At 42.3% G+C, this 14,013-nt stretch overlaps 1 protein-coding gene across 3 annotated transcripts in view; it reads left to right on the top strand.

Annotated features, from left to right (window-relative positions):
* The window catches only part of SPIC (Spi-C transcription factor), a 45,445-nt gene extending 40,127 nt beyond the window's left edge, over positions 1-5,318 (top strand). For all 3 annotated transcript variants that reach the window (XM_090041097.1, XM_090041095.1, XM_090041096.1), the window contains exon 6: positions 2,927-5,318. In XM_090041097.1, coding sequence (XP_089897223.1) covers positions 2,927-3,372 — 446 coding nt within the window. In that variant the 3' untranslated portion in view covers positions 3,373-5,318. The remainder of the gene's footprint in view (positions 1-2,926) is intronic.
* The last annotated feature ends 8,695 nt before the right edge of the window (positions 5,319-14,013 follow it).

Below are 14,013 nucleotides of genomic sequence, written 5' to 3'. Positions count from 1 at the left end.
GGAACAGTTTAGCCATCTGCGTGATTTATAGCAACCTTTCCAGCAGACTGTTTTTTTCCAGAATCTCATTAGCTTAGATACATTTTTGATATCTCAGTCTCTGACAATGCCTCTTCATTGCCATCAGGAAAGGGTAGGCCTGGGTATCCTTCCAAATCACCTGAGTTGAAGGTAGATACAAAGACATAATTCAGCTCTCAATAATATCCTCATCTACTTTAATTGTTGCTTTTATTCCTTCTGGTCCAATATACTCATCAGGTTTTTACACTTAATTATTTTCTTTGTGCTCTTCAAATTACCCCTTTGCTCCCTCAAGTTCCAGTTTGCATTTGAGTAACTGTAGTTTATGTTCTTTTCCATTGACCTTGCTGGAGTTGGATTTCCATTTTCTGAAGACTATCTGCTTGGCTGGAACAGTCAGTTTAACCACTCCATTTATTACTTGCCATCTAGCTTCCTTTTTTGCCTAGGGGTAAGCCTGCTTTCTGTGATTCTGCTATGGTAGCCTCCCTGCTGAGTTGACACCCTTTGCTTTTGATGTTAGGGTCTTTTTGAGTAGCTTCCTGTTTTTTGTTTCATTTTGAAATCCCCGTTTGTAAAGTTTAGCCACACAGTGCCAGTTTCTAGTATAATCTCTTCCCCATGGACGTTGAACTTAATTATACTGTGGTTACTGATGCTTAGTGGTTCAGTGACAGTTGCTACTGGGATAAACTCCTAGGGACTAAGTCAAGAATAACTCTTTCCCTTGAATGCTTTAGAATTTGCTGTTCCAAGGAACAGTTATATATAGCATTAAATTTTTGCCTCTAAAGTTTATCTCATTGTTACTCTTGGCCATTTAACAGGTAACTAATTGAAGTTACCTTAAGTAATAGCTGTTCCAGTAGATTTAGTTGCCTAAATCAACAGTGTTGAGAGAGATTAATATCCTTTTTCTGATTAAGAGGTCAGTATATACAGTGCTATTAATATGACTATATTCTTATGACTTGGTCTTTGTATTCATAGAGATTTTCGCTATTCCTTCTGGCTCCTGCCACTTCCTATACAGTTTGTAGGCAGGTGTTTCATTAGTGTGTCCCATTGACCTTTTCCGAACTGCCATTCTCAGGAGTGCCTGTTATGACCGCATCCATTTCCAGACATTCCAGTTCACATAGTTTTGCATTTATTTATTTATTTACCGGGGGGGGGAGTTGTTCCTATTATTTATGACTAGCCATGTGCCTACTTTTATATAACTCCTTTTTCTGACACCCTGTTATGTTTCTGGAAAGTACCTTTGAGTTCAAACTGTTCCTCCTAGTTCAGCTGTCACTTTGGTCCTGTTTTTTATTACCAAATGCAGGGTTACTGTCATCTCTAACAGATATTTAAGTGTTCCTGGGAGCTGCCACCTTCCTCCTAACTTCCAGGTTAAAACAGTCACCCAAAGTCTTATTAGCTGTAGGCACCAGCAGACTGTTTCCACTGTGGTCAAAGTGAAACCTATTCTTCTGTGTAGATTCTCCCTTCCCTAAAATGTTCTACTCTGGCAATGTTCCTGGCCCATCCAGGAAGAGCACAGCCCGACTGCAGACACTTCCTCAGCCTGACGAAGGGTGTTTGTACCTGAAAGCTTGCAAAGAATAATTTTTCCAACTCTTTTATCTGGTCTAATAAAAGATATTGGATTTATCCAAAGAACCTTGTCTGCCAATCTGGCAAGAATTTTAAGAATCCTCCTCTTTGTATCAGATTTTTAACTCCCAATCTAGTTGCCTCTGTAGGGGCTTATATAAGATTTTGCCCAGCCTGTACAAAAAAACTAAGGCAGTCCCTCCCAGAAAGGGGGCCTCCTCCACAGGACCATGCTTCTGTAAGGATCATGCCTTGGGGAAAGACACCTTCCTTCAGGTAATTTTATTCTTTGAGGGAGGCAGTCAGTGATATCAATACAGATGACAGGCCAGGGCAATCACTCCTCTTTTCCCCTTTCCATCTCCCCATACCTGCTTGTTCTTCATAGAATCATAGAAAAGTAGGGCTGGAAGGGACCTTACAAGGTCATCTAGTTCAGCACCCTGCTGGATTCACAAAACAGATCTCTATAGTTTTTATACTGATCTCTCTCAAACCCTCTATTTCTTGAATTGAACAAAATCCACTTTTGCAACAAAAATGTAGTACATCAGAATTGCTGTTTGTTTTGTAATACTTCAGACTCAACCAAACAACATTTTGACAAAAAAAAAAATCCTTTACTTTAAAATGTCTTTACCAGCCCTCTCCAGACCTTCCTTCCTGTACTGCTTAAAGAAATTGGTCTTGGTCCCAGGCACTGGTTCTTCAGCATTTACTAGAAGTCTATTTAAATGTCTTGTCAGGTGTGTACCCTGGTGACAAAAATCACTGAATATTTTTTCTAGTCATCCCAAACTCAGTGAATCAATCCTGTGATGACCAAATCCCTATAACTGTGGTCTGTCTGGGTGCGTCTATATGTTCATTGATGTGCCTTTCCTACTGTGCATTAAGCTTAATACCTCTAATTTGAGGTAAGATAAAGGCACAGTAGCTGTGCTAATGCACAGTAGCAAATGCAAATGCAATGTTTTTGTGATGCTTAATGCACAGGAGACTAATTCTATTGCACATTAGTGCAGCACGGCAAAATCTGTGCCAATGCACAAAAGCTCTGGAACAGTCCACTGAACTCTGTGGCATTTTGAGTAGATACACCCTCTGTGTCTTACAAATATAAACCCCATTACTCTATTTCTGTTTTAATGCATTGCTTATATTGGGCTTTTAATCCACGTCAGGCTACTAGGTTGGCTTATGCTTCATCTTTAAGACTCTTTAACAGGAAATGGACAACTGCCCATCAATACAGATCTGAAGTCTACTCTAACCACTTGCATTTTATTTTCTTATATAGGGAGAAAAAAGCTTCGTCTATTTGAATATCTTCACGAGTCTCTCTATGATCCAGCTATGGCAAATTGCATTCAGTGGGTGGATAAATCCAATGGTGTCTTCCAGTTTGTTTCCAAAAACAAAGAGAAACTTGCAGAGCTGTGGGGGGAAAGAAAAGGGAACCGCAAAATCATGACGTACCAGAAAATGGCCAGAGCACTGAGGAACTATGGAAGAACAGGTGAAATCATTAAAATCCGAAGAAAGTTGACATATCAGTTCAGTGCAGTTGTTTTACAAAGACTCTCTCCCTCTTATTTCTTGGGAAAAGAAACAGTTTATTGTCAGTACATTCAGTCTGATCAAGAATACCAGTGTTCAGATGACTGGATTGCTTACAATAATTACATGTATAACAATGACTATGCATTGCAGCATGCTAACAGTGAGATTCACCAGTCACATTAATTTGTCTTTCATACAGCGTGCTAACAGTGAGATTCACCAGTCACATTAATTTGTCTTTCATAGCTAAAAATATTTTAGGAGAACTCACCTTGCTATATATTTTTCCTTCTAAAAATATAGCACACATTTTAAAAAATATTCAGAACTGATCATGCTTTTCTCCTATAATTATAACCTTTTTATTGGGTCTTCAACTAAAGTAGCCATTGTTGAGTCACATACTAATTTCTACTTTTCTAGAGGAATTGGTCTAATTTCACAGCTTTGTACTTAGGTTCAGAATCTACTGTTAGTCTTTTCCTGGACATCAAAGATTGTATTCTGACATCGGTATTTATAGAAGGCTTTCCTTGATTTCACTGGAAATGTTGTGTATGGAATATGGTTTCTAGTTTTCAAATTAGCATTTATATGCACCTGTATTCTACGTCTCACCAAGAATTTCAGGTTATGAGAAAATAATGGTAGAGATTCTCCAGATGCCTGATGAGTTAAACAGCATTTTTCTTTAAGAGAAATATTCTAGACAAATACCCATTTGGCTGTTAGAGCCCACATGACATAGAAACAGGAGGTGCACCAGTGCACCTTAAGAAAATAAATTAACCTCTTGAAATCTGCTGTATTTTTTATGATTCTGTATTTAGTTGTAAAATAATACAATTTTTTTTTGCATTTACTTATATAGTTATAATTTGCATGTTTAAAATACCCCTTTCCCTCTCCACCTCTTCTTCAACACAGTTACATAACTGAAATGCCCAGCAGCCTCACACTTAATTAACATGGGAGAAAATAAGTTCAGTTGTTTTAGTGATATACAGAATTAATATACTTGCTCTGGGTCAGCACAAGCTCTTCTACTTTACCTCTTACACCTGCTTATGACCAACTTACATCACTGTTAATGTCATTGCCAAGTGTGTCCCATCCACTTCCATAGAAGCATTACCCAATTCCACTAGATCATCATTTGCTCAAGGTAACTACAAACCCAAATACCTATTACGACAAAACTGGTTTGTGAAGAGAAGTAATAATAATGACTAGATATATATGATGTTATCAACATGAAATCATGAAGATGTTACTAAAAGACAGAAGAATCTATGTGGGTATGAAAAAATGGGGTTGCTACCAATTTGACTTATACTGGTTTTACACCACTGCTACTCCTGATAGTTACTGGGTACATTTACACATGCACTTTACTGTACATTAGACTAATTTAATAAGCAGCTAAGCATCACTGTCCAGACGTGTGCTACAATTAGGGCACAGCAGAATAATTTACTCCAGCATAGGACAGTCCTATCAGACACAGGTACTATCCTATGACATAGTAAATTACCACACTTAAATGAATGTGTAGGCAGTGATGTCAGGATTAAATTATGGGATTAGTTTATGTGATGTTGGGATTGGCCGGAGCATATTCAGTTGCATTAATTGCACATGTAGATGTGCCTGCTTGGTAGCTTGGTAGTTTCTCTTGATTTGTATCAATATAGGGGAAAAAAACAATCAGAATATAACTACTGCTTAGTTGTGTGGGGATGACATTATATTTCATAGTGGACACAACAATAAGGTCCCTACTCAAGAAAAAAACAATTGAAGTCCATTATTTAATATGATGGAGAAGCTGCATTACTAGAAACTTGAAATAATTCAAATAATTACATTAAAATTGGGCCTGGTTGTAGTATCCATTGCAAATTTGCCTAAACAAGGAAGGTAGGATAGGCTTTATTAATATGCTGTGTCCACTGACATTTCTTGTCATTTTAATAAAACTACACATTTATAGACTTTAATTTAAAGTCTAAAAGTTGGACCAATCCTGCTATCATGTTGAAAACAGCTGAAATTTCACTTGAGTAAATAATGTAAGATTCTGTTATTTAAATTATTATCCTTTAAAATACACACACACACACAAACAATGTAAAAGGTTATTATTTGAGATTGCATACATGTGCAAACTCACCAGTTAATGAGCTTAGTTACCATGCATTTGTCTCCCGCTCTACGCTGATATTTGTATTCACTGGCATCTTTCAGTTTGTATCAAATTAAAAACCTGGTTTGTGTAACATGCTTGTTTCAATCTCTCTTTCTTGACCTCATTTGCTTACCAACGATATTAAATACTTATTGGGCATGTCTACATGAGATGCTTTGAGCACAGTAGACTCATTCTAGATTTAGTCAACTGTGCATTAATATCACAAAAGACCATTTGTTTGTGTCAATGCTCTATAGTGCTGATTATGGTACATTAAGTTAGTACCTACAAGGCACCTATACATGAGCATGGACGCTGCTCTAACATGCTGGTATTCCAGCACATGGAGTTTCCTGGAGCGTGACAATTGCCGCACTCCAGCAGCCTCCTGCATCTTGTGTATCAGCATCCCCATACTTAAAAATGGTAGCTGGGTGCTTGAACTAAAGCTTGTTGAATGAGCTTTAGTTTCAGCACACCCACCACCATTTTTAAGCATGGGGACTCTGATACAGGAGATGCAGTGGTGCTTTAATTAGAGAGGCTCTAAATAAAGCACTGCACCCCCATCCCTCAGACCATGTGTAAAAGTGCCCACAAGTACTAAACATAATGCAATATAATTATGGCGCATTAATGAATGTGTAGACGCATCCATTCCAATTACATGTTGCTTTTTAAAGTTTTATGTGAACATTATGCTTTTGCCTATTGGTGGTTTTACAATCCATGGAAAAACGCAGAAAATTAACAGCAAGGGTGAGTATATACTGCCCTTTTTAAATGAGGAAAAATGAACATAAATTGGGGAACTTCAGAGGAGCTCATTGTGGGACATCTGGACAAAGAAGATGAGAGTGTTAGAGAATTTGTGGAGAAAAACTCTGGGTTAAGGACGTATGGTGGCAATTGGAAAAAGAAGAAAGGAGGTTGAGGGATAGGGCAAAAATGCAAAAGGTAAGAATTTTTTTCTTCAATGGGAAAGTGCGTGAGGAAGAGAGAGAGGGGAGGAAGAGTCTGGAAGATAAACTGATTGATTTGGGCATGTGGAGTAAGTTCAAGGGATTTAAATTAAAGAGGATTGCATTCCAATCACAAGTGTGACTACATGGGTTAATTAACAGTGTTATAAAGGAATAAGAGGTCCCACTAAAAAATGTCATACTTCCAGAACAGCCACATAAATCCAGATAGATTCTAGGAACTGATACTTACACTACTGTAATATGGTTACATATAAGGGGTCCCAGAGGTATGCATGAATGCTCCTCTGTTATGCCTACATGGAGCAACTGTAGATTGGTCTTTAACCTAGGTGAAAAAGACATAAAAATGTTAAATGGCTTTAAGTTGAACCTTGAAAAATTCAAATGGAAATAAAGTTCTAATTTTAATATTTGGGATAATTTAATATTGGAAGAAGTAACCAAATCATCATGGTGAATTTTTCATCACCAGAAATCTTTAAATCAAGATTGGATTTCTTTCTATAAGATATACTATAGCTCAAAAGATACACTACTGTCTCATGTATACAGTCTCATGTATAAAAAAACCCCAGGCTAATTTATTAAAATGGTTCTTTCTGACCTCAGAAACAACCAATTTGAACAGAATTAAAAAATTATTACCTTAACTATTTTGGCTTGTGATTTCTTCATGGAGCACAAGATCTTTTATTAGTCCAACTAGTTATTTGCAAAAAAAGTCTTATTTGCAAGCTTTCAGGCACACTCGCCCTTCTTCAGGCACAGGAGAATGCAAATATTGTAACATTTCTCCTCAGTGGAAATGAAAAGTCATGCCTGTAGACCAATACTGTTACAACTTGTATCCCTGGACCACAAGATGGCACTATAAACTTGTTATTTTTTCAGATTGATTTGCTTGGATCTGGTTTGCTTTGTGAGTCCCCCTTTTGGATCTATCACCTGTTTTGTTTTGGCTTTTTTTCTTCCAACTTTCTTCCTCCTTCAGTCTTCAGACTACAGTGGCAGCAATGACTGAATCCAAAGCAGCATCTCTTGAGACTCCTACCAGGCAGTTTCAATTATGGAAAACACTGTAACTCATTGCATGTATCAAATAGAGCAGATGAGTAACATCATTGCTGTGTACATTATAGTTTCCATACTCAGTTACATCTGTACCATCACTTTAAGGAGATGTTTTGCCCAGGTGTATCAGACTGCAACATTTGAAAATCACTGAGGCCAGAGGCATAATTAATAAGGTGTGTGACCTATGTCAGCATCCCTCTAGGGCAGTTCTCTGCCCTGCTTCTCTGCCCCTGTTTCAAGCTGCCTACTGTTGCCCCAACCCTCCATAATCTGTGCCGAGGGTAACTGTCTTGCTTTTGTGCCCCCCCAGTGCTGCAGCTGCAGCCCCTTAGCATTGCTGTTAATGCCTGTCACCACTGACTGCCACAAGAAGGAAATACACTGGTCATGCGTAGGGGACATATGGGGGTGTATGTGCACCCCCTGAGTGCCCTGGTGGTGCACCCCCTGACTGCTCTGTACTGCATGTACACTGCTGATTGATGCTCACCACCCCCTGCTCCCCCTGCCATCTGTGGGCAGTCCCTGATTGCCACTGGCCACCACCGACACTGCCAGCAGCATCTGTGGGTGGTCACTGACCACTGGTCAGCGCTTGCCACCCTCCCCCCCACCACCCCCTGCCACCGACACAGTCACAGTCACCTGCAGGAGCTCCCTGCTCGCCACTGCCATGCCCCTGCTCCCACCATCACCGCTGCTGCCTGCGGGCGGTCGCTGTGCCCCCCCGGCCTCTGTGGTCACGCATCATTCATGTCAGTGGTGAGAGAAGTAACAGTTGCAGTAGGGAGACAAGAGACAAAGAGAGAGCAGGGAGGACTGCTGCAAGCTCCACATTTGGAGAAGTGAGAGAAACGATGTAGGAGAAAAAATGCAGAGCAGGAGGATGTGCCAGAGCAAGCTGCACTGCAACAAGCAGAGAGTACATGGGTCCACCCCTCTAGGATAGCATCCAGAGCTAGTGTCCTGGTCACCCGGCCCTAGTTATGCTACTGATTGTTGCTGCACAGAATTTGACCTACTGAATCTATATTATTGATGGTAGTGGATGAATCAGAAATACCACTCGACTTTCAGATCTCAATGTGAAGTTTTAGGGTGATAACCTAGGATTTAGCATAGCCTCCAAAGATGGTAGGGCAGAAAGAGAGGACTAGAGTGTTTTAGTAATAGGCCTATCACTCTATCCTTTCCCTCCCAAGCCGTCTGCACAGAGTTGCACAGGTAGTTCCTGTAGATATATACCATATGCCATGCAGTGACATGCCCCGCATAGGATTCCTTAAATCCTGCTATCTATTTTGCAGAGATACATGCTGATCCCAGGGAGCTGGCTAAACCTTCAGAGTAGCAAGAACAGGATTAGTTCCTACTTCAAATTCAGAAATATAGTTGCAAAACTTCCTTGACTTCAGTGGAACAACAGGAATTATACCAGAGAGGGAGTTAACTATGTCAGACTGAAATCAGGCCGAAGGAAGCTGTTTTTGTGGGTTTTCTCACTAAGCTTGTCAGGGAGTGTAGAAAACGAGGAAGTATTAAGATCAATATACAGACTGGCAGTAGATGGTACTCTCCAGCATGCAGCTGTTATTCCTGGGTTTTATAGAACCAATAGTGCTTGCTGTCTCCAGAAACAGCTTCTTGCATAGAGCTCTTTACATGCAGTTGCTGACATTACTTCCCCAGGCAAAACGTGACATTAGTGTCTACCTGAATGGGGACTATTGCTGAGACTTACCACTGTTCACAGAAGCCTCAGAAGGCTTATGCATCATTTAAGTCCTATGTTCACCCCAAATCTTACTTAGATCTGCTGCACTGGGGTGAGTTCCATCCTGAATGATTCAGGCCCAGGTTTGGAAGATTTCTTCAGGGGAGACTTATGCTTGTAAAACAAGTGTGCAGTAGGTCATCCCTAACTTATTGGACAATGCTTAACTCTTATCCTTATTATCTATTTTGATCAGTACATCTCAAAGTGGTTATCCCCATTTTACAGATGGGAGAAACCAGGGGAACAGAGAGGTGAAGTGACTTGCCCAAAATCACCCAGCAGTCCAGTGACAAAGCTGAACCCAGAGCTCCTGAGTTGCAGCAGTGTTCCATCCAGTAGCCATGCTGCCATCCTTACAAAGAATTTGTTGAAGAAGCTTAGGAAGAAGAGTCCTTTTTTATACAGTGACCACACAGTACTAACAGAGACAGTACAAGCTCCTGACAAAACCCAGCAACACTCCTCAGCTTTGACAAGCAGGGGATATTTTGGGGGAATTGAGAGTGCCGGGGTAAATTTTCTATCTATGTGAAAGAATACACCAATCGATATCCTGCTGAAGTTGTAGAGCATCTCAGTCCAGATGATATAGGTGCTCGGGGACCATTTTAAAAGGTGCTTTCATATTATCAGAGAGCATAAGAGGCACCAGCCATCTCACTAAGAACTTGCCCATTGACTAATATGTGTTGATGGAATGGATTGCAAAGTGAATTCCAGTGCAACTAGGCCATATTAGCAGTGCATACAGACTGTAAATTGATGGATGGAAAAATAAAACCCATATCTGACATTTCAGAGACACACAACCTGAGGCAAGGCTTCAAACAACAATGATGGAAAAGAGAAAAGACAGGTGGCTGAAAAAACATAATACCTCAGTGAAGTATTAAGAGAAACAAATACATTCCAGGAATATTAATGAATGTTTAACAGATAAATACAACTATTAAATACAGTAATACCTTCCAGCAGAAATCTAGCCATGCAAGTTAATATTTTCCCTGCTTGGGAAATGAAAACCCAGCAAGACTATTTAGGATACTGGCAACCTGCACTACCCCAATGTATAGCTGCAGAGGATCTAAACTGCAATTAGTTGACATAATCCTTGTAATAGGGCAGACTGTCCTCTTAAAAAGGGACAGTCAGTCGTGTTAAGGACCTTCAGCTGTGGGGCACTTTGCTAATGATGGAGCATCCCATGGAAACCTTTAAGAAGCTCCTAGAAGAGAAAGCAGGGAAAAGGAAGCATGTTGTGAAAGAAAGGCTTGCGGTGCGGAGAAGCCAGACTGCTGAGCTGGGGAAGAAGCCACAGTGGAAAATGGCTCTCTTCCTTTGAGGATGGGTGGCTAGGTTGAGCCAAAGTCCATGTTTTTTGTTTTTTTAAACTGGAGCGTGCAGTTAGCCTAGACATCTCAGGCGCTACCACAAGAGACGGAGGCAGCCCAGCCTCTATGTTTGGTTGTTCTGGAGCTGAGTGTTGAGGTCAGAGGTGGAAAGGCATGACTTCAAGGCTGCCCACAGCTTCTGCTGTCTAGGCTGAGGGCTCTTCTTGGGTGCAGTCAAATTTTTTTTTTTTTCATTTTTAAGCCTCTGTGACCCCTCAGGCAATATTACATGAGGGGTCTGAGAGAGGAGACAGCCTAGCCTGTGTGCTCAGTGGCTCCAAGACTGGATGCTGAGCTGACAAATGAGAAAACATGAGCTTGAAGCTTCCCCTTGCTCCCTCTTGGTGGGCAGAGGTGCTTCCTCTGTTTTGCTTTTTCCATTGACCCATGCATAGCTCAGATGGGGTCCTGAGTCCACCTGACCAATGGAAGGGCTCCAGGGCCTGAAGATGCAGAGCATGCCATACAAAGCCCTTAAAAAATATGTCCCAAGCTTCAATCTGAGCCTTGGGAGTGTCTGAAAGGACAGGTGGCTGTATCTGGCCAAAATCCATTTTTTTAATTGGGGGGCAGCCAAGACCCCTCATGCTCTACCACATACGGAGAAGGCAGCACATCCTGCATGTTTGATGGCTCCCAGGCTAGGTGTTGGCTTGAGAGTTGGAAGGCTTTGAGCACAAGACTGTCCACAGCCTCTTTTGACTGAGCAGAGTGCCTTTCTTGAGTGTAGCCATTTCCCCGCCCCCTAATCTGAGGTCTGTGACGCACTGTCCCCCCAGACCAGACTTCATGAGATATCTGTGACAAGGCTCAGCCTAGCCTGTATGGTTGGTAGCTCCAGGGCTGGCCGTTGGTCTCTGAAGTAGTTGGATGCAAGTTCAAGAATGTCCATAGGCCCTTTCATCTCAGGCAGAAGCATATCTGCCTTGCTCTCGGTTGTCAAGGGTGTTTTTCCCCTCACCCCACACATAGCTCAGAAAAGCTCCTGAGCCCACCTGACCAGAGGCAGGGGTAGGAGTAAGGTATCTGAGATGGAGAACAGCTGAGCCTGTGTGATCAGCATCTCCAGGTCTACGCGCTGCATTATGGTTAGGGTTCACATTAGGGTTGGGGTGTCTAAGATGAAGGACAAACCAGCCTGTATGCATGGAGGCTCCTAAGCTAGATGTTGGTTTGAGAAATGGTAGGATATGAGTTCAAGGGTGCCTCTGGGCCTCTCAGCTTGGGTAGAGGTACCCCTTGTGCTCTGTTCTTGGGCAGCCACAGGTGTTTTTTTCCCAGGATCCATGAAAAATCCAATGTGCTCCTGAGCCCACCTGACTAGGTGCAGGGCTTTGGGGCATGAAGATGCAGGGCCATGCCAAGCCCCTGAATATGGCCAGTGTTTCAATCTGAGCCCTTGGAATATCTGTGGAAGACATTACTACTAGGTCTCTCCCAACTCCTAACAATCTATGAATCTATGAATTAGAGAGAGAGTGGTTCTCTTTTGAGAAGTGTACACCCACAGGTAATTAGATATTTTTGTCTTTGAAAGAAGTTTGGTGTGTGTTCATTCTGGTACACAGTTGTCATTTGGTTTCTCCTATGTATTTTCCATCAGGGCATTTAGTGCACTGGATGAGATATGTTTCATTTCTGGAGGTTCAGGTGTAAAATCCAGGAGGGGTGATGGTTCTGTTGTGGGGTGTAGTTATTGTTAGAGTGGTGAATATGTGTTGGCAAGTTTTACATTTTTTTGTCCCGGCATGGTCCATTTGGTATGTTTTGGGCCCTAGGAGGTTTGCTTCTGGTGATGAGGTTGGTGAGGTTTGGTGCTCCTTTAAAGGCTAGGATGGGTGGTTATGGAAAGATCTCTTTAAGAATTGGGTCTTCTTCTAGCACGGGTCGCACTTGTTTGAGGATTTTCCATGTAGGTTCCAGGGAAGGGTGATATGTCAGAACCAATGGTGTGCAATATTGAATACTCCAGCACCAACATTTCCTTTTTAGACACTAGGATCAATATCCAGAACAACAAACCCAGAGACCCACATACATCTCTACACAACACCAGCAATCACCCTAAAATACACCAAGAAAGCTGTAATATACAGCCAAGCCCTCCAGTATCACCAAATTTGCACTGAGAATACTCACAATTGTCAGCTCACAAATCCTTAGACCAACATGGCTACAACCAACACCTGTAGAAACTAATAACTGAGCTATCTCTCCTGCTAAAGACAGCAGAATAAGTGACCTGCAATCCTGCACAACCTTTGGCCTAGCTAAGTTAGTCTGGCCAGAGGCAGAAAATTACAGTAACATTGACTTAAAAGTCTTGAGATTTTAAAGACATAAAGCTTGGATTATATTAGCACTCTCTCTCTCTCCCTCTCCCTCTCTCTCTCTCTTAGTTCTCATTTTCAATCGTTTCTCCATAATTCCAAAAATACACACATTTTATAAAAATTGAGAAAGAAGATTTACATAAAATGACATAGGAGTATCTTCAAAAAAAGGAGGAGCATTGACAATATTGAACATAGTTTATACAGAGCTGTGGTCAACATCATGTTAATTAAACTCTATTCTTCATTGTTAAGCTAAATAATAGAGGTGCACTGATACATCAGTCCATATAGTATCAGCACCGATAAAATGAAAATTGACATTACCCGAAATTGGCTTTTTGGCTGATGCAGTCAATAATGTCGCAGATAAATGCTGTGTGCGTGCATGCAGCCACAGCATGCACATGGCCAGGAATGCAATCCAGCAGCTTGGAGAGCAGCGTCCAGCTGGTAAGTCTGCTATGGGGAAGGGGTGTGGGGGGGTGGATTGAGGCCCCCACAGTGAGGGAGGGGGTGGGACTGGGGCAGGGGTAGGCGCTGCCCAGCCCAGCTGATGCAGGGTGGAAAGTGGGCCAGAAGTGTGGGTGGGGATGGGGAGGGCTCCTGCTTCTTCATGCACCACTGGGGAAGGCCTGCTGGGCATGTGGCCCCTGGATCTGGGCACAGGGTGAGGACAGGCCACCCTCTGTGGCTTGGGCTGGGGGCTGCACTAGCCTCTTCCCAGCAGGAGGTCTGGGCTGGGGCTGTGCTTGGAGGAGGGCTATGGCAGGACTATGGTGAATATTGTAGTGGCTGTAGCCCTCCCACCCATAACCCTCCCTCCCAGTGCCACTTCTGCCCACTCTGCCCTGCACAGCCTGAATGCAACCCTAGGCCCAGCCCCCTTGCTGGCAAGAGGCTGGCACAGCCCCTGGCCCTGAGCGTGAAGTGAGCAATCTGTCCTTACCCCATGCATAATTCTGGGGGGTACATGCCCCCTATGTCCCCCCTCAGGTGCACACAGTGGCCCTTCCCTCTCCACCCCCCTGCACTCCCTAGATAAGCCACCTGCAGCTTCATCTCACTTCCC

Source organism: Crocodylus siamensis, chromosome 4 (assembly GCF_052110815.1).
Source record: "Crocodylus siamensis isolate JL-2025a chromosome 4, ASM5211081v1, whole genome shotgun sequence".
Lineage (NCBI taxonomy): Eukaryota > Metazoa > Chordata > Crocodylia > Crocodylidae > Crocodylus > Crocodylus siamensis.
Note: the sequence above shows the minus strand (reverse complement) of the source record. Positions and strands in the feature narration are given on the sequence as shown.